The 18448-nt window shown below is 46.1% G+C and overlaps 1 protein-coding gene across 1 annotated transcript in view; it reads right to left on the reverse strand.

Moving 5' to 3' along the window:
• LRRC56 (leucine rich repeat containing 56) overlaps positions 1–18448 on the reverse strand; it is a 623145-nt gene that overhangs the window by 275435 nt on the left and 329262 nt on the right. The window contains exon 9 of the mRNA XM_069223062.1: positions 9905–10082. Within this exon, the coding sequence (XP_069079163.1) occupies positions 9905–10082 (178 nt within the window). The remainder of the gene's footprint in view (positions 1–9904; positions 10083–18448) is intronic.

An 18448-nucleotide genomic window follows, 5' to 3' on the forward strand; every position in this document is an offset into this window, starting at 1 on the left:
CTTTGAGTCTTTTCCTAAGGAACTTAGTGGACATGTGCTGAGGTAAATACATGCACTTAAAAGCGTACTGGAGGAGTAACTGGTCAGAATTGGAAGCAAATTAAGACCATCTTATAGGAATGTGCGGTGCTCACTACCAAGCAATTTTGGAATGTTTATAATGCATGGCACATTTTAAAAAGCGTTCGTCCAGTAACATTGGCCAGAACTGCATTAATTATAACAAGCATTTTGTAAGGAAGAATCATAATTGTCACCTGGCCGTGTATCACATGTGGTATCTACCGCCAGCCCAGCAGTTTTATCAAACATTACTTTGCATGATATTTGCAAACATAACTACAACTACACAAACTTGCCAGTCCAGTCAGAACTTTAGGTGTGTCCTCTTGTCTCTTCTTGCTGTCCTCCATAATTCTCCCCAAGCCCTCCAACCTTCCTTCCCACAACCTTAATAAGTCCTTCCTCTTTCCATCCTTTTGACTCTCTTCTCCTTAATAAAGACATCACTACCTTTATGATAGTATAATTTTCCCTATGAACTCCCCTACTCTCTCTTTATATCCCATCAGATTCTCTTGCTGGACAAACAAATTGACCAAGGTAGCTCCAATACATTCACTGAGAATGAAGATTTCTCAAGGGACACGATGATACCCCATGCTCCTCTTGAATCTTAAAATTAAGACGTTTGCCTTGAAGCTTCTTCAAACACGGGGCACACTAGACTCCCTAGTTGGAAAACATGGCTCACTGCTGCCAGAATTCAAAGCTCACCCTGCCTTTCCCCCTAGTACTGCATCCTCAAAGGCTACCCTTAGACAAAGCCTAAAGTCTGAGTTAGCACCTTGCTTGTCTTCCTCTACTGTCTCATATCATTTTACATCCATTCCTTGCAGCAATAAAGGGACGCCCTAAAAGATCCTCCCATAGCCTGTTTGTTGATGACAATTCATCGCTACTCTCAACCTATAACAAAGAATGTCTAGCAGACCCTCTTTTTATCAAGTCTCAAATCCCAGTGATCATCTGGCCGAACTTATAAACTTTATCTCAACAGTAGAACAATCAACTTTGGTAATCATGCTGACATTAATATTGCACTGCCAACTTTAACTAAAAACAGTAATTTCACTTTCAAATGTATATCACATATCTGCTGACCATTCCTTTAACTGAATGTTTGGCTGTTGAAACAAACATCTGTTGCTAACTCTGTATTATTTCCAATCATGTATTATCCTGCAGGCGAAGATACTCCATATGTCAAACACCTAGTTGACTGCATAGTAGAAAAAACAAATAATATATTCTTTGGGACTTCAATTCTCATTGAGGTATAAACAAACACAAGGTGCTTCTGAATCAACACACTTTTTTGAGGATAAAGACCTAGTATAATTCTTTTTAAGCCCACCTATGTGAAAGGTATGGTTCTGTGTAGGAAGCTGGCCTGGTGCGTGGTGTACACCTATGGTGTTGGCACTTTATACCAGATCCAGGCAACCCCTGTTAGTGAAAGAAGACAGTTTCTAGGAAATCAAAGCTCTCTAGAGGTAGCTGCGGGTGAGCAGCCAAAACGTATCTAGGAGGAGTGTAAAGCACTTGCAATACCACAGCAGTCACATTGCAGCTTATCACAACTCAAAGAACCACACAGTGCTGCAAATATAAAGGTAGTTTATTATGGTAACACTGACCTAGATTACTTATAGGCTATCTCCCAACTGGAGGTAAGTACACAATATATACACAGTAATAATTAGTAATTAGCACAGGAAACAACAGGCATTGGTAAGAATTAGTGTAAAATAGCAAGGACACAGGGGAGGGCTAAACCATAGACTAAAATAGTAGAATGCAAAGTGAAGTCCCCATCCAAGGATATGGAATTGATAGAGGGAACGGGGAGAACCCAGGACCCCAAGAGGTGAGTACCTAAGTGACCCCCTGCGACCAGGAGAGCAGAGGTGAGTACCTGGTCTTCCCAAGGACTAACAAGAACAGGACCAGACCAGAGGAACCCAAAGGTGGATCCTGGAAGAGGAGAACCTGTAAAAGAAAGGGAGAGAGTCCAGTCCATGATGGAGTGTTCATTCAGGGCAGGAGCCACTACCCACCATTCTCTGGAGGAAGATTTGGGTCTACGAGGAGAGATGAAAATCAGCTGCGGCATTCAGGAGCTGCAGAGAAGTCCTTGGAACCATGCAGATGATGTCCCAGGTCAGTCACCGGGTCACACATGGTCAGTGCTTAGAAGAACCACAAACAAGCCTTGGCAAATTCAAGAGGAGGCAAAAGAAGAGATGCAAGGCTGAAGAGGACCAGCAAGGTCCAGGGGACTCGACCCTTGGAGGGAATCCGGGCTGACCCTCAGCAGTCAGAAGAGCCAGCAGAAGCAGTCGCAGCATTCAGGGACGCCATGGCTTAGTTGGGGGTCCAACTCCAGTACTCGTCTCCATTAGCATAGTTGAGCGATTAAACCGTGATTTAAAGCAATCCTTAACAGCCAGAGTATTAGGTACGGGTCGTAGTTGGTGGCGTCCAGAGAGCACTTAATAATCTGCCTAGAAGGTCCCTGGGGGGGTCGTACTTCATATGACTTCATATGAGTGCCTGTTCGGAACTCAAATGTATGTTCCGGATCTTGATGGTCCTGGTGTGGAGGCAGCAGAAACACATTTTGACATAAATGAACGTGCCACTGTTTTACAGGAATTACAACAGTTCTGTGACAATAATTCTTCTATCAGTGCTGCCTCCACAGGAATTAAGGATGTGCTTGTAACACCTACCGGCTGGATTCCCAGAGTCGGGGATCTTGTACGTGAAAAGGTCACTGTGAATTTGGCCCTTCCTATTGAGCACCAGTCCCAGTATTGGGAATACATGGTACCAGAACTGTAATTCTACCACCATTGGCAGGTGCCAAAGAAAATCATTTTGTCTCTATCGACAATGTCAAATTACACCATTTGGCCAATCCTGCACAGCCGACCAAGAGGAACATCCAGTAGTTCCTGAATCCCTCTCACTACTGGTGAAGAAGTTCCTCTACAAGTCGTTTATACCAACACTGACACCTCTCCGAGCTTGGGGAGGAGGGAAGATGCTCTTGCATTGGTTCCACTAACATCGAACAATACAGAAACTGTTGATCAAGTTGACTCAACCCCAACACAAACTGATGGTGCTATTTATTGTGTACCACCACGTGAAACAACAACTCCACCAATGACCACGGCTCCAGCATTTGCACGTACTGCTTCTGGATATTTTGCCGACTTCAATGATGACGTCTCAGACTCATTCGCCTCTTCGACACCTGACTTGTCTGGAGCACGTAAGCTAACAAACTGGCTTAAAGAAACATATTTTATTTTTCCAGTTAACTATCTATGGTTCTCTTTGACTGTTCTAGCCTTTCTACATTGGATTGGTTTTGTTATCACTTTCTTTTTGTTAATAAATGGTCATTTTCTTCCTGAAAAATCAACAGTTGGATTGGTGGAGGAGGTCTTAAAACCACATTTTTCATCACACAAGGTCCGAAGAGACTTATCATTTGTGAACATTTCCACAGTACCAATTCCTGATGGGATTGTTTGGGACAAAGTAATATTTGATATATACAGTCCTACGGACGTTATTCAATTACCATATGTGTTTAAACTATCAATGAATGATTTTATAATACCAGACTTTATTTCTGATGATCAAGATGGGAAAACAGTTGATTCTATGATGACTGAATTACAGTATTACACTGTGTTCGAAAACGAAGACGTTTATCAATCTAAAGAGAATTATGGTGATATGTTTTGCTATAATTATTATGGGCACCATTTCATACATAGAGCGAGCAGCCCCAAAACTGTTTTTAATCATACACAATGTGAACATTGTCCGACTCCACTATTAGAGAGTTTTAAAACATATTCTGAAAAGTTTACCTATTTTTCTGGGCACAATGTGAAAAATGCTGAGTCTTACTGTTTTAAAATACCACCTACTAAAGATATACATATACTAATGACGAACACAAAATGTATATATTCAGAATCTTTTGTTTCCAGGTTGTCTATAGAAGGCTATGATTATTGGCTGAAGTCGATCGAGCTGAAAAGTGTATGGGGAACAAGAAATTGGCAAATTAGGGGAAAGGAAGCTTTATTTAGAGCATGCCTTATACCTGTACAAATTATATTCTTAAACGAAACAGTACAACAAACAAGTTGTTTAGGCTTAGCTAAAATGAAGGAATTAAACATGCCTAGTATACCTGCTCCTGCAAAATTCTATAAATGGCAAAAATATACAAATGCAACTGAAGATCGCTATATATCATCCGAACATGCGGGTATAGTCACAACATATAGTGTAGGGAAACTGTGCCAGCAATGGTTAAGAACATCCTCACTAGATGCGGTTAGAGAACACCTCAGTCTCCTGTCCAATAACACTGACTTACAGGACTTCCTGTTAGGACCCAGAAAACACTGTAGGAAGCGTTTCTTATATGAAGTATATAGTGAAATTTGGAAGCTTGCCCAACAAGAAGCAGCTGCCCGGTAGAAGCAAATAGATCAGGAACATTTGAAAAAGGCATTAGCTGTTGTGGATAATGGGATTAATACCTTTTTCCGACCGGATATACACTTTAAATAACATCATCGCCTCTGCTATAGGAATTATACAAACAGATATGTCTTCTTTACACCAGGTCCATTATGCAGTTGGGTTGAACACTTCAAACATTGAAGGGGGGACGTGTTCCCTGGCAGCTTGTCAGTGCGAGGGAGATATTTTCTTCCTTTAATTTAACGCGACAACAACAACGAATGGCTAAGAAGGAAGCAACTTATGTTATGCTTAATATTGAGAAATTAGAAAAGTTGCCTTTTACTGTGGCTGAAATACCATCTGCTGAGTGGCTAACACACTGGGTCATTAATCTGTCTATTTCTACACTTCAATTCACCTCCTGTTTAAAACACATTCCGGTTGCCAGATTTGAAAGGCTGGGAGATAGTTACATCCATGAGATGTGGGAGCTTCCCTTCTCGGTCATCAGCAGAAATACAGTCCCTTTTAAATTCAAACTTTTCCGAGACACTTTGGTGAACTCGTGGGATGAATATTTAATGCGTCCAGTACAACTGGAATCGCACATTTTTTCAAAGCTGTTGGTTCTGGTTTCATTCTAACCTTCTCCTCCGTATTCGGTTTGATACCATCAGCAATCCACTCAACCTTTTCTAGTATTTTCCGGGGATTTCGGATAACTTTGGCTTTATTAGCTGGCGTTTTGCTGCTGCTATTTTTTATGCGCAATCACTGTCCCGCCACAACAAGGAGGAATGAAAACGCTCCCATCAGCGCAGCTATGTCATGAACGCATGATGCAGTATTTTGGAGAAACACTCCTGGAGCAATTGGAGTGTGGCTGGTCTTTGTCATTCAGAGCGTTCTTGCATTGTGTGCAGCCCATGTTTCGGTGCCTCTGGTGCTCTTTCGAACATGCACTGGAAGTTTGTCTTTCGACGCAGCGCTTGCCTACATTAGACGCTGATCTGTTGATGTTCTCGCTGAGGGTTCATTACCGGACATGCGCATTGAGGTTGCGTTTGCTACGAGAAGCTACTTATGAGTTACCCTTCTTGGAGAATGTAGCTCACGACTCATCACTGGGCATACCACGGAATGCAGCATTGGCTGAGGCTGAAGCTGAGGCTACGGAACACAAATGCTGCTTGAAGTGGAAGATCTCCTGTCCTCTATGGTCCCGGAATCAATTGGAACTTTTCAAAATTGACTTTGCCTTTTGAAATTCGGTATAATACCACATGCTCATATTTTAAATTGTCAACTTAGATGCTCATGCGTCCCTTCGACTTGTGATCATTAGCATTGCTTCTATATATATATCTTAGGTTGAGCTTTTTAGCAGTATTTTTATTTGTTTGGCTTTGAACCACTTTCAACCGACAAGGGGAGGGTGTTGTGTAGCCATTTTAGTTATAGCTCCATGCATGTTATTTTAACACACTAGGCCGCTGTGCACTTTAACCTAGATGTCAGCTTAATTTTATTATTGTTACAATAACCATTTTTATGGTCTTGTTTTATTTTCCGTTTATCTAACTGTTTTTGCCTAGGCCAGCACTCTGTTCTCAAACAAGACATTCTTGATCACTCTGTGCTTCTTCCAAGCCTACAGCACGGTACATTGCCGGTGAACGTGGTAGAAGTTTAGTCTCCAACATTTGTAGAAAATGCACATCCTTATGTAGAGACATTTTCTCAGAACATCAGTTGTGTTGTTATAAAAACACTTCCGTGTCCCTTGCACGTTAGAGGGAGATTCCAGCCAAGGAACCACAACTGTATGCTGATTGCTGAATGCTTCGCTACAGATGCTAACGCAGACCGTAGGCCTTTGCTCAGGTATGGGGGTTGATGTCTTCCCATGGGAACTTGAAGGGCAGATTTAGAGCTTAATATGCTGTGCTCGATTATAACCTAGGTAGGGATTAGTCCATTGATTATAGTAACAATATGATAGTGTTGTTTTTATGCTTCACTCTTCTCGTCACAATTCTAATTCTGTCATGTTGTGTCGTCCTGGTTATTGCAGCTCACGCTTTGCTATCTAAGATCCAGTCGTTTTACTAAACTCATTATTGAAACATATACTGCTTCTGTTTGTCATTTATATATGAGACTGAATTGTAAATGAGAGAACCGGATGAGACCTGAGTGACCACGACTTCCCTGAGAAGCCAAATATGTCATGCGCTCGGCTGCCCAGTCATCACTATCGTTGGGTAGAGATGAGGCACTGCTAGTTAGCCGGAGCAAAACCTGGATTGGAGCGACAGGTGTCACCAGCAGTGGTATAGACTTAGTCTCCCACACTGCGGGCGATTCTGCCGCTCAAAATCCAGTAGTCTCATTAGAACAATGAGAGCCTACGTGACAACATAATGAGACTGCTGCCATAATTTGTCGCCGCACTAGATGGCACCAAAGGGACACGCAGATTTAAGAAGCAGCCTGCCCCATGGACGAGTAGTTATTTTATTAAATTCCACACCCTGTGGCACCCTATACCAGGTCCAGGCAACCCCTACTAGTGAATGAACACAGTGTCTAGGTCGTAAGGGCCTTCTAGAGGTAGCTGTAGATGAGCAACCAAGACTTATCTAGGAGGAGTGTAAAGCACTTGCAATACCACAGCAGTCACACAGCACCTTATCACACCTGAAAGAACCACACAGTGTTGCAAAAATAAAGGTACTTTATTATTGTAACACTGAAATATAGGCTATCCCACAACTGGAGGTAAGAATACACTATTTATACACACAGTAATAATTAGGAATTAGCACAAGAAACAACAAGCATTGGTAAGAATTAGTGAAAAATAGTGAATGCCCTAGGGGAGGGAAAAACCATATACTAAAAAATAAAATAGTGGAACGCAAAGAGAAGTCCCCCAACCAAGGATATGGAGTTGTTAGAGGGGAGCTGGGAGATCCCGGGACACAAAGAGGTGAGTACCTAAGATGGGGTCACTGACGTCACCTGCCTAACCTGGCCACTCAGATGCTCCCAGGGGTCTCTGTATATCTTATTTTCAAGATGGCAGAATCAAGTGGCCACCTAGAGGAGCGCTGGGCACCACCCCTGGGGTGGTGGAAGACAGGGGAGTGGTAACTTCCCTTTCCTTTGTACAGTTTTGTGCCAGAGCAGGGACCAGGGGTGCCTGAGCTGGTGCAAACCGGTTTTCGCATGGAGGGCATCAAATGTGCCTTTCAAAGCAAACCGGTGGCTTGGGGAGGCCACCCCTACCAAGCCTTGTACCACCCATTTCTAAGGGACATGGTGTTGCCTCCCTCTCCCACAGGGAATCCTTTGTTCTGCCTTCATCTGCCTGAGCTGGACAAGCAGCAGGAGGGCAGAAACCTGTCTGAAGGGCTGCAGCAGCACAGTCTGCCTTGAAAACCCTGGAAGACCGGTAGGAGCACTACTGGGGGATTCTCTAAGGAGCTCCCAGAGTGCATAGAATCATACAACCAATACTGGCATTAATATTAGGTTATGATTCCAACATGTTTGATACTGAACATGCCCAGGCTCAGAGTTACCAATATGTAGCTGGACACAGGTAGTGAGTGACCTGTGTGCAGTACACAGGTAAAATGGCTTCCCCGCACTTACGAAGTACAGTGCAATGGAATGGAGTTCATAGGGGCACCTCTGCTCATGCAGGGGTGCCTTTACACACAGGGACCTGCATCCTGCCTTCTGGGCTATAAAGGCCTACCACAGGGGTGACATACAGTGACCTGGTGTAGTGACCTGTGATAAAAGGGTGCATGCACCCTTTCACGTAGGCTGCAATGACAGGCCTGCAGATACATTTTGCATGGGCTCCCATGGGTGGCATAATACATGCGCAGCCCAGGGGGGGACTGCTGGTGTCCCAATGCCCTGGGTACCTAACTACCATATACTAGGGACTTTTAAGGGGACACCAGTATACCAATTGTAGAGTGCACAAAAGTCCAAGGTAACCAAATTTGGAGGGAGAGAGCACAATCACTAGGGTCCTGGTTAGCAGGATCTCAGTGAAAGCAGTCTAAGCACACTTATAGAAGGCACAAAGTGGGGATAACCATGCCAAAAAGAGGGTACTTTCCTACACCCTGGACCTCATAACTACCAAAGAAGACAGCATCAAAAAATGAAAGCCCCAGTGGTCAAGTTGGTTGATCAGACCACTTCACTGTTCTATTCAGCCATCTCTTCTTTAAAGCCCTCCTTCTAGGGCCAAACTAAAAATAAGAAACTTTAAAGCAGGGCCGGCTCCTCCGTTAGGGCGGAGGAGCCACCTCCTCCCCCTTCCTCCCCCCACCGCCAGCAGCAGAAGCTGCAAAACTGTGTTTATTATCCCCTCGTTGTGAAAGGGTCGGGCATCTGGGATGAGGAGCAGTATGGGGGGAGTGCTCAGCACTCCCCCTCACTGAGCATGTATGTTTGGCCGGCCGTCTTGGGCTGGCCAAACACACATGCGCGGTAGGCTCTCTCAAGCCCAGCAACACTGTTGCTAATAGGAAGGTAGTTGTGTTCTGGACAGAAGTTAGATTTAAAAAGGGAGAATGGGAGTGATGGAAGTGTATTGTTATCTAAGGCTGAACCACCATTTGTCTGTATATTTGTATGTAAAAATTGAATAAGAAAGAACACATTTAAACTAACTTGTAACGTTCATAATACTGCAGTGTGTGTGTAGTGCGATATTAGAGCATTTTTTGCAACCAGTGACATACAGGTAAGTGTTAGCTGGCCACATCCTGGCTGGGTAATTTATCTACACACACGAAGTACAAGTCTAATTTAATCCTACATGAATTATACATAAATACATTTTGTGGTGTGCAGAAGCAAATGGTGGGTTAGTGGGCAGGTCTGTTATTTACCCAAACAGGTTGTATTCAGCAGATCTCTTCATTACACTGAAGAATAAAACCATGTAAGACCTTGTTCTTGAGTATATACAGTAGTAGACTTATTACTGTGACCCATTCAAATGATCCTATCTTCAGGCATGTAACGTAGGACATACATCTCCATCGCATTTCCAGAAGCCTTTTTATACAGAGATCTATGTCCATTCAAACTAAGAAGGTTTTGCAGCATATCAATGCATCCTATGCGACTTACCCAACAGCTGGAATGAAAGAATGTTTGATTATGTCTCTCAGAAAGCTCTGGCTTTACAGATCTCACATAATGATCTAAAGGTTAATTCACTACTTCCCAATAAAAAAATGGGGTTTAGGGCAAAGAAAATAAACAGATTTTACAAACCAGTAAATTTACTTATATGAATGCATACCATGTTGTGCATCATCTTCAACTATGTTGCTGTCTTTAATGGACTCCTTGACCATAAGCCAGTCTTCATTTAGGAAATTAGAAGGACGACGGCAGATATGGTCCATTGGCACTTCATCCAAATATTTCAAATGAGGGATGAGTTTTTTCACTTCTGTTCGGTAATCATAATCTTCTGTCTGAAACAAAATTCACACAAATATATACTTGACAAAGGTTTGTGACGGTAATATAAATAACCTGGGTAGCATTTGGTAACGGGAACACAAAAGAATGTGGAATCTCAGTGATAGCTATACCACCATACTACCCATATTCAGACATATAATTCTTCAAATCCCTACTCCTCTAACTCCTCAAGTCTAATTTCTTTTGATTAAGGGCAGCCCTTTTCTCATTTCCCAAATTATCCTGTGTGAATTCCACCTACAGCATCTATTGTAAGTTTGTTATTTTCAAGACAAATAGATAGTTTAGGGATGATATCTTCCCTGTGGTGTTTGTAACAGACCTTTAGACTGCATTAGTTGCGGTTTCATCAGTTATTGTTTAGAAGGTTTGGTTCTGTGTTTACTGTATTAACTGACGACCCCATTGTCTCAAGGACAACTGTGCCTAACAGGCCAGAGGCTCCTTCATTAAGTACACAACACCTGCACAGATCTCAATACCAACCTCTGATAATGCCTGAAGCCCAACCAGACACAAACATAATAATCTTCCTACCTGAATATAAATCGAAGGCATCTGTGATACCCTCAACAGGGGCAATATTTTTCGCCTAATAACCCTGATTTCCAAGTTGGAAGATCTAAGGTAAATTGACCTTACTTCAATCTAATTTTTACATTCTGGAAGTCCATTGGAGAGTGTGGCAACTAAGGCCACCTGGAAGTCACCAGAGATAGCCCTGGAGAGTGCTGAATGAATGGCTGACCTTTAGAAGTTGGGGAATAAGGTTGAGACCCCATCACAAACCAAAATACCCTCTTCCCTTGCTAGGCCCGGATCAATCCAGAGACGATGTTCAGCCAACTAAGATCACACTTTCAGTCCTTAAGGGTGCAAAGCACCCCCACAAGAACTCCATCTAGTAATCAATCAGGGTCATACTCCCAAATAGCTTTCATGGGCTTTCATGAACAAACTGCTCAATTAGGAACCTGTGACAAAGCCCAGCACACTGCAAGCTCTCCAAAGAAAGGTTAGGATCGCTACAACTGTGTTCTTCGAATATCAACGGCCCAGCAAACAAAGCATCAGAGCCAGAATTTTCATCCATCCTTTTCCAGGAGACATGGCTTGAAGAATCCTTCCACATTAGGGGAGAGGATGTAGCGCAGCGGTCAGAGCGACCGCCTTGGGTGCTGGGGCTCGGCGCAACATCCTGTGATTCTGGGCAAATCACTTAGAGCCTCATTTTGCACCCTGTGGTAAAAACTGTCTACCACGGCTACCATCCGTCTGCCAGATTATGATCACAGCCCGATTTCCACCAGAAGGATGGCCGAAATTCAGCTGTGGACATGTCGGCAGATGGCGGTAAGGTGGCGCTGCTGCCAGCAGCAGTGCCACGCCAGTAGACCGCCGCCGGCCGTATTATGAGAATAATACAGCCTGGCGGTGTTCTACTGGCGGATGCTGCTGCTGGCAGTAGTGCCTCGTTCCGTCTCCTGCCGGAGGACCCTCTGAACACAGCTAAGTCGGGTGCTCTGACAGGGGAGGGGGGTATTGTGTGTGTGTGTGTATGGGGGTGTGTGTGTATGTCTGCGTGTGCGTGTATTCCGGTGTGTGTTGCGTGTTGTCTGTGTGTGCATGTATGGATGTGTGAGTGCGTGTATGTTGAGTTGTGTGAATGTGTGTCTGCGTGTAAGTGTGTGTGGATGTGTGTGTAAATGGATGTATGCATGCGTGGATGAATGTTGGAATGGGTGTGTGTATGCGTGTGCATGTGTGAAGGGAGGGGTCTGGTTGAAGGGGGGATCTGGAGAGGAATGGGGGGGGGGTGGGAGGGAGGAACCTGGGGAGGGGGGCGAATAAGACACCTATCAGTCACTGATAGTGCCTTCCGCCATGGTTTTCATGGCGGTAAGGATGTCACGAAAACCATGGCGGAAGGCGGGGTCATAATCCAGCAGGCGGACAAGTGACGGCCGCCGGGCTGGAGAGTGAAGTCTCCAGCCTGCCAATGTCATAATATGGAGAAAAGTACCGCCAGCCTGTTGACAGTACTTTACTCCATATTAACGCCGACTGCAGGGGTCATAATGACCCCCTTAATTTCCCTCTGCCTATGGACAGCGCTTGGATACCATCACAGGTGATAAGCTATATAAATCTACAAACACATACAGAGCTACACAAATTTTTCTGTGCCAGCCTGCAAAGCAGCAAAATACGGCCCCACAAGGGGCGGCCTGGCAATTTATACATAAGTAATAAGCATAGGCTTTTGTATGCCATTTCATTCGAACTTAGTTGCAATAAACAATAAGGACTACAATTTATTACCAGAATGCCAAAACTGAGGTTGTAATTGCCAATGTGTACATACACCCTAACGACAGGCCAAAGGCCTCAAGGTTGCTGATAGATTAAATTCTGAGGTATCTGGAAGAAGAACAAACCTTGAACCTTGTGGTGTCAGGTGACTTCAACCTACATCTTTTAGGATCTTCCTCTGAAGAAGAGTTCATATCCCCTCAGTATTTACACTGGGACCAGCTCAGGGTGGAAACGGAACTGGCAAATTTAACAACATTGTCAGACAACTTCTAGGAGATCTAGAGCATCTAAACTTCTGTGCACTTAACAGCCGATTCCTGAAGGACAATCCGGCAGCCTCGTTCCACTCAAATTCTACCAGTTCCACATTAGATTACAGTTTTGTCACCCTTCCATTAATGCGCAATGTCCCCTCATACCATCCAGCAGGAAGGAGGATAGTGATCACCTCCCGCAAAAAGTTACCTTCCAGGCAGCCCCTGATGTCTTTTGCCGTCTAGCGGAGGCACCTGGCTCAGTATTAACCATAACAACTAATGTATTACATTTTCTCCTTCAACCATAAGCGATCTGATGGAATCAGCGAAGGCTTTGTTACATCAGTACTTGCCAACGTCTAATAACGCTTTAATTACTTGCAAGTTTTTCACCAAAGAGCTCGCCAACATATTTGCTACCCCAAAAAGACCAAGGGTACAAACGTAGGGCACCCAGCAACAGGGCTCTACTTCACTGCCTCAGATTAAGCAATTCAAATTATTTAAAAAGACTATGAACACAATACTGAAAGCCCTTCATCGCAGGCCAAGGGTTGAAAACTTGCAAAAATCACTAAGGCACCATAAAACTATATCAAAGAAAGTGAAATGGGGGGGCGTGGCCAAGCAATATGGGCGGCGGGAAGCTCTTCTAGGAAGTTCCTTCCCACCTCTGCCTTATCCTGCGGAATCCTGCTGTATCTGCCATTTGTGAGAGCCTCCCTAGGCATGAAAGAGAGTGCTGCTGCCTACTCAGCATTTCCCACCCTGGGACGGAGTGCTGAGGGCCGCGCAGATTGGTGGTGAGGTGTGACGGGCCAGGACCCCGAGGGGGCTGACGGAGGGCTAGCCTGGAGTGGACGGCAGGGTGGACCCATTTACCCATCCTTGCCTGGAGGAGCAGAGGTGTTCAGTGTTGCTCCCTGTGGGTGAGGATGCCACCCTACCCTCAAGAGGAGTGTGGCTTGATGTGGGCGCCACCAGCCTGAAACGCGGGGAGTGCTTAGCTGATCAGGCATACGGGGAGGCCCGGCGAGGACTTTGAGGGTCTGGCACTAGGAGATCCTGTCCTCGTTTTACCTTTAGCAAGTCGTTGGCACTGAGGAGATCGGGCCTCCGGTGTGCGGGGTCACGCTGGGGCTGCCATTGGCTGTGCAGGCCAGCTGGTGCTGATGCTCATTACTGTTCAGAGGTGGCTGGTGGAGGCTGTATGTAAGCCGGCGGGCCAGCCAGCCTGTGGCCCGTGGTGTTGGGCCTCCGCGACGTGGTGCTTGTGGGAGCTGTCATAGGTGGGGCCGACAGAACTTGGTCCAGCAGAACAGGGAGCAGAGCGCTGCGCCACGCTGTAGCTGGTGTGGCCTAGGTGGTCTCTTGGGACGGAGCCTGCCGGGCCAATGTACATCATGCAGAGGATAGTTGAAGAGACCACTGATATTGGAATGGAACTCGTGGCCTCTCTCTACATTGATCCCTTTGCTGTGGTGTGAAGGAGGACTGGTGACACCGTGCTGATGTTCCATTACTGTGCACCGTAATACCCTGGTGCTGTCTTGATTGCTTATTGTTGAGTTCTGCATGGTATGCTGTCCCATCAGAGTGCACCCCTGGATCTGCCCCTAATGCTGAGCAGGTGGGGTGCTGTGCAACTTTGGACTCTTTGGGCTGGGCCCTGGTTGTCTCTTCCCCTGACCCTGAGACCGGTGTCAGTAGTGGATGGTCCCCTGAACGCCAAAGGGATTGTGGTGGTAGGGGAGAGAGGTACGGGGTATGTGGTGCACCTGGAACTGTGTGGTGGGGTGACGCTCCTTCCTCCCCCCTTGGCATGCGCAGCTATGGGAAGACATAAGCAGGCGGCTCCTTCGCAGGGGAATACTCTGGAATATTATACCACTTCCACCCCCCTTCCTTGGCACCAGACACAACAGGGTGGGCTGGGAGATGAACAGATGACACTTGCGACCATGGAGGAGCCATCTCGTGCTGAACTTCTAACAGTGATCCAGGGCTCTAGGGTGGCCCTTGAGGGGAAAATAGAGACTGTAGCATTGGAAGTGAACCACCTCAGAGCAGACCTTAGGAAGGTCTCACGTAAGGTTAAAGTGGCAAAGGGCTCCAACATGGAGTTACAGACGGAGGTCACCACCCTGCTTATACAATTGGCATAATTTACCTCCAAATCGTGGGCTCTGGAGGTGAGGCTGGAGGATGGTGAGGGCAGGTCACGATGTAATAATGTCTGACTTCTTGGTTTCTCAAAACGTCCGGAGGGGGACTCCACGGAGGTCTTTGTGGAGTGTTGGAATAGAAAGGTGCTGAACCCTGTGGGGTTATCCACTATGTTCACAACAGAACGTGAGCACAGGGCGCTTGTTGCTCGTCCTAGACCTGGGGTGCCCCCACGGGCCCGGGAATCCAACAATGCTGTTTTTGAAAATCATAAAATCTCCATTTACCCGGATTACACAAAATGCAGAACTCGAGAAAGGGCTTTCTGAAGGTGAAGGCCACGCTTCGTTCCATGAATGTGCGTTATATATTATTACACCTGGCATGTTTGAAGGTAATCTCTGGGGGCTGGTTCCACTTCTTAGATCGCTCTGAACATGTCTGGAAATGGCTTGAGATGTGGGACAAGGTGCCGCCGGGCGAGTCGGGCCCGCTCTGACTCTGGGCAAATGGGAGGTTCTGGTAGTCCCAACTGGAGACAACACGGCACAGAGCGGATGGATGCCTCACCGAGTCCTTTGGGGGGAGACCCCATCAGAATCGAAATACAGCAGGATGGTACAATGGCGGTTGTCCCCCCTGGCTCGTTGCCGGCCCCTGATGGACTGTCCCAGGTGCTGGACTTGGGAGCGGGGTCAGCGTTGGATGCCAACTAGCCTTGTTTTTCAGAGATTTGCCTTTAACTTCTCTTACTCTAGGGAATGCATCTTTGTGGTGAATGTACTTTGCCTAAGTTGTATGAGGTGGTGAGTGTGTGACCATCCTGGAGGAAATATGGTTAGCATTAGATTAGCCACTGTAGGCAGGTATAATGCCCCTGTGCCCTTAAAGGCACCAGCTTGTGGGGGTTGGTCACAGATTTTCTGGGGTTTGACATAATCGTAGCGCAGACACACAGTACACTTTGTTTACGGGTGCGGGATGCTACCTCCACTGTTGTGGTAGGTTAAGTTTGGGGGGTTGGGTTTAGGTTGTTTGTCCTGACTGCGTATATGTATGGATTTACAGTGTGCTTTGTTCTTCCTATTCTACTGTTTATCCAGGGTGGGAAGTGGGGGTTGGGATTTGTTCTTTTTGTGCATGTTTTTATATGCCTACTAGTTATTTTCGTAGTGCAAATTCCTACATAGGATGTAGGAGGGACTGTGAGAATGCTTATCCCACCCACGTGGGGTGAGGTGGGGCAGTTGGCCAGGGAGGGGGAGCTCATAATGGTCTTATGGTTTGACAGGTAAATATAGTGATTTAGAATGTCAGGGGACTGAATGACTACAGTACTCAATACAGGGTGCACTAATTCCTGTGGCGGCACAAGATCCAAATAGCCTGCTTACAAGTAAACACATATGATGGATGATGAGTCCAAGAAACTTGCCAAGAAGTGGCAGGATCAGTTGTTTTCCGCGCCCCTTTCCTCTTATGCCAGGGGAGTGGCGATATGGGTGGTGCCAGGTATTCCTTTCAAGCACACCTATAGCGAGGCTGATGTAGGGGGGTGATACATGCTCCTGCAGGGTACACTGGATGGTTCACCTCTCACAATTCTAAACACTTATGCACCCAACACTGATGATTGCTCTTTTTACGACAATGTCCAAGAGGTGCTGGAGACTGGTACAGGATCCCCCATTGTCTGAGCTGGGGACTACAATTTCATATTAGATGGGGATAGGGCGCGTCATCCCCAAAAACAGGGCACTAAGCCTTTGAAGGTAAGATCCCTTACCCCGGTTATGCATAATTTGGGGTTAAGGGATGGATGGAGGGGATTGCACCCAGAAAGTAGGGAATACACATGTCACTCAAAGATGCATAACACATATAGCCGCTTAGACCAATTTATACTGGGTGGCTTGGATTACTCACAGGTGATGGAGGTAAAGCACTTAGGGCGGTTCCTAACTGACCATGCCCATGTCGTTCTGTGGCTGGGGTGGAGGAGGGGGGGGGGGGGCGGCCGGCTAACAGAGTGGTCACATGCCTTCTGACTGCCTGACAGACACTGCATGTCACAAGATACTGGCCACCACGATAACAAATTATCTGGATACAAATTGGGGTACCACGGCAACCAGGGGTACCGAGTGGGAGGCAATGAAAGCGGCTGTGCGAGGAACATGTATAAGGACCACGTGTAAAGTTCTTAGACAAATGGAACATGATCTTAAGAAATGGGAGGCGCAACAGGCGTATTTATAACATCGTGAATCCCTTACTAGGAAGGCGCAAAGAGAACATCTTCGCCTGAGTAGGGAAGAAGGCAGGAGTTGGAAGACACTGGATAAGCCAGCACTTAGATCTTATTGTCAGAGACTGCACAGGGAAGGGGATATGTCCAATAGGCTGCTGGCATAGATCCTGAAATGAGAGGTCGAATCACCTCTTATTTTGCATGTTAGAAACTCAGCGGGTGTGATGGTTACCAACTGTAGGGACATCTTAAATGTGTTGGCAGAGCACATGCAAACAATGTCTTGAGCTGGCTCTCTGGGTCTGACTAGGCTATGCAGGTTTTTTTGCAGCGGTCGGAGCTCCTGCAGTTGGCCCCTCAGTGCACAAGGGAGTTGGATAGTGATATCCTGGTGGAGGAGGGCAGATTCCCTGTTGAGCTCTTTCAGGCATACTCCTCCCTCCTTTGAGAGAAATTGTTGGCGGTGTTCGGGGAGGCACGTGATTGGGATATCTTGCCGGCATCGATGCAGCAGGGTATTGTCTATCTTATACTCACGCCTGGGGGCCATTCGAGTGACCCCTTTTCTTACAGGCCACTCACAATGTTAAATAGTGATGTCAAAATTATTTGTAAGATATTATCTACCAGACTGTGCAGGGTTGTTCGGGGGTTGGTCCATGAAGACCAATGCAGCTTTATACCGGCCCAAAGCACAACTTTTAACTTACGCCGTTTGGCCCATGCCCTACATGAAACTATGGATGTGGTGCAAGAATTGGCATTGCTATCGCTGGACCTTGAAAAAGCTTTCGATACTGTTGAAGGGAGCTACCTAATGGCCGTGATGCGAGGAATGCGGTTTGGCCCCAAGTTCTGAGCCTGGGTCCACGTCCTTTATACAGAGCCCAGAGTGCAAGTTCGGGTGGGGGGTGAGCTCTCAGATTCCTAGGTGGTCGGCAGGGTTGTCCTCTTTTGCCACTCCTTTTTGCCTTAGCAGTGGTGCCGTTGGCCTTTTTGTTGCATGGGGAGCTGGCTCCTTGGGGGATTCGGGTGGGTCTCTCCACCCACATCATCTCACTTTATGCAGATGACGCGCTGTTGTACCTTCGGTCGCAGGTGAGTGGGTTCCCTTATTATTGCGGCTGTTGATGAAGTTCGGGCCATCTCTGGCTTACAAGTGAATCCACATAAGTCACTTCTGTTCACTCTGGGTACGCTTTGTTGTTAGACTTCTCAATGACTTGTCTGTGGTATGTCTTAGTTGGGAATTAAAGAGCTTTCGGTATTTGGGCATTTGATTTGCTCATACCGCGACGGCCCATGAGGCACTCAATGTGGAAAGAGTTGTGTCGGGTCTGGAGCGCTCGTTTTTGTTTTGGAACAG

This window comes from Pleurodeles waltl, chromosome 3_1 (assembly GCF_031143425.1).
Source record: "Pleurodeles waltl isolate 20211129_DDA chromosome 3_1, aPleWal1.hap1.20221129, whole genome shotgun sequence".
In the NCBI taxonomy this organism is placed as follows: domain Eukaryota; kingdom Metazoa; phylum Chordata; class Amphibia; order Caudata; family Salamandridae; genus Pleurodeles; species Pleurodeles waltl.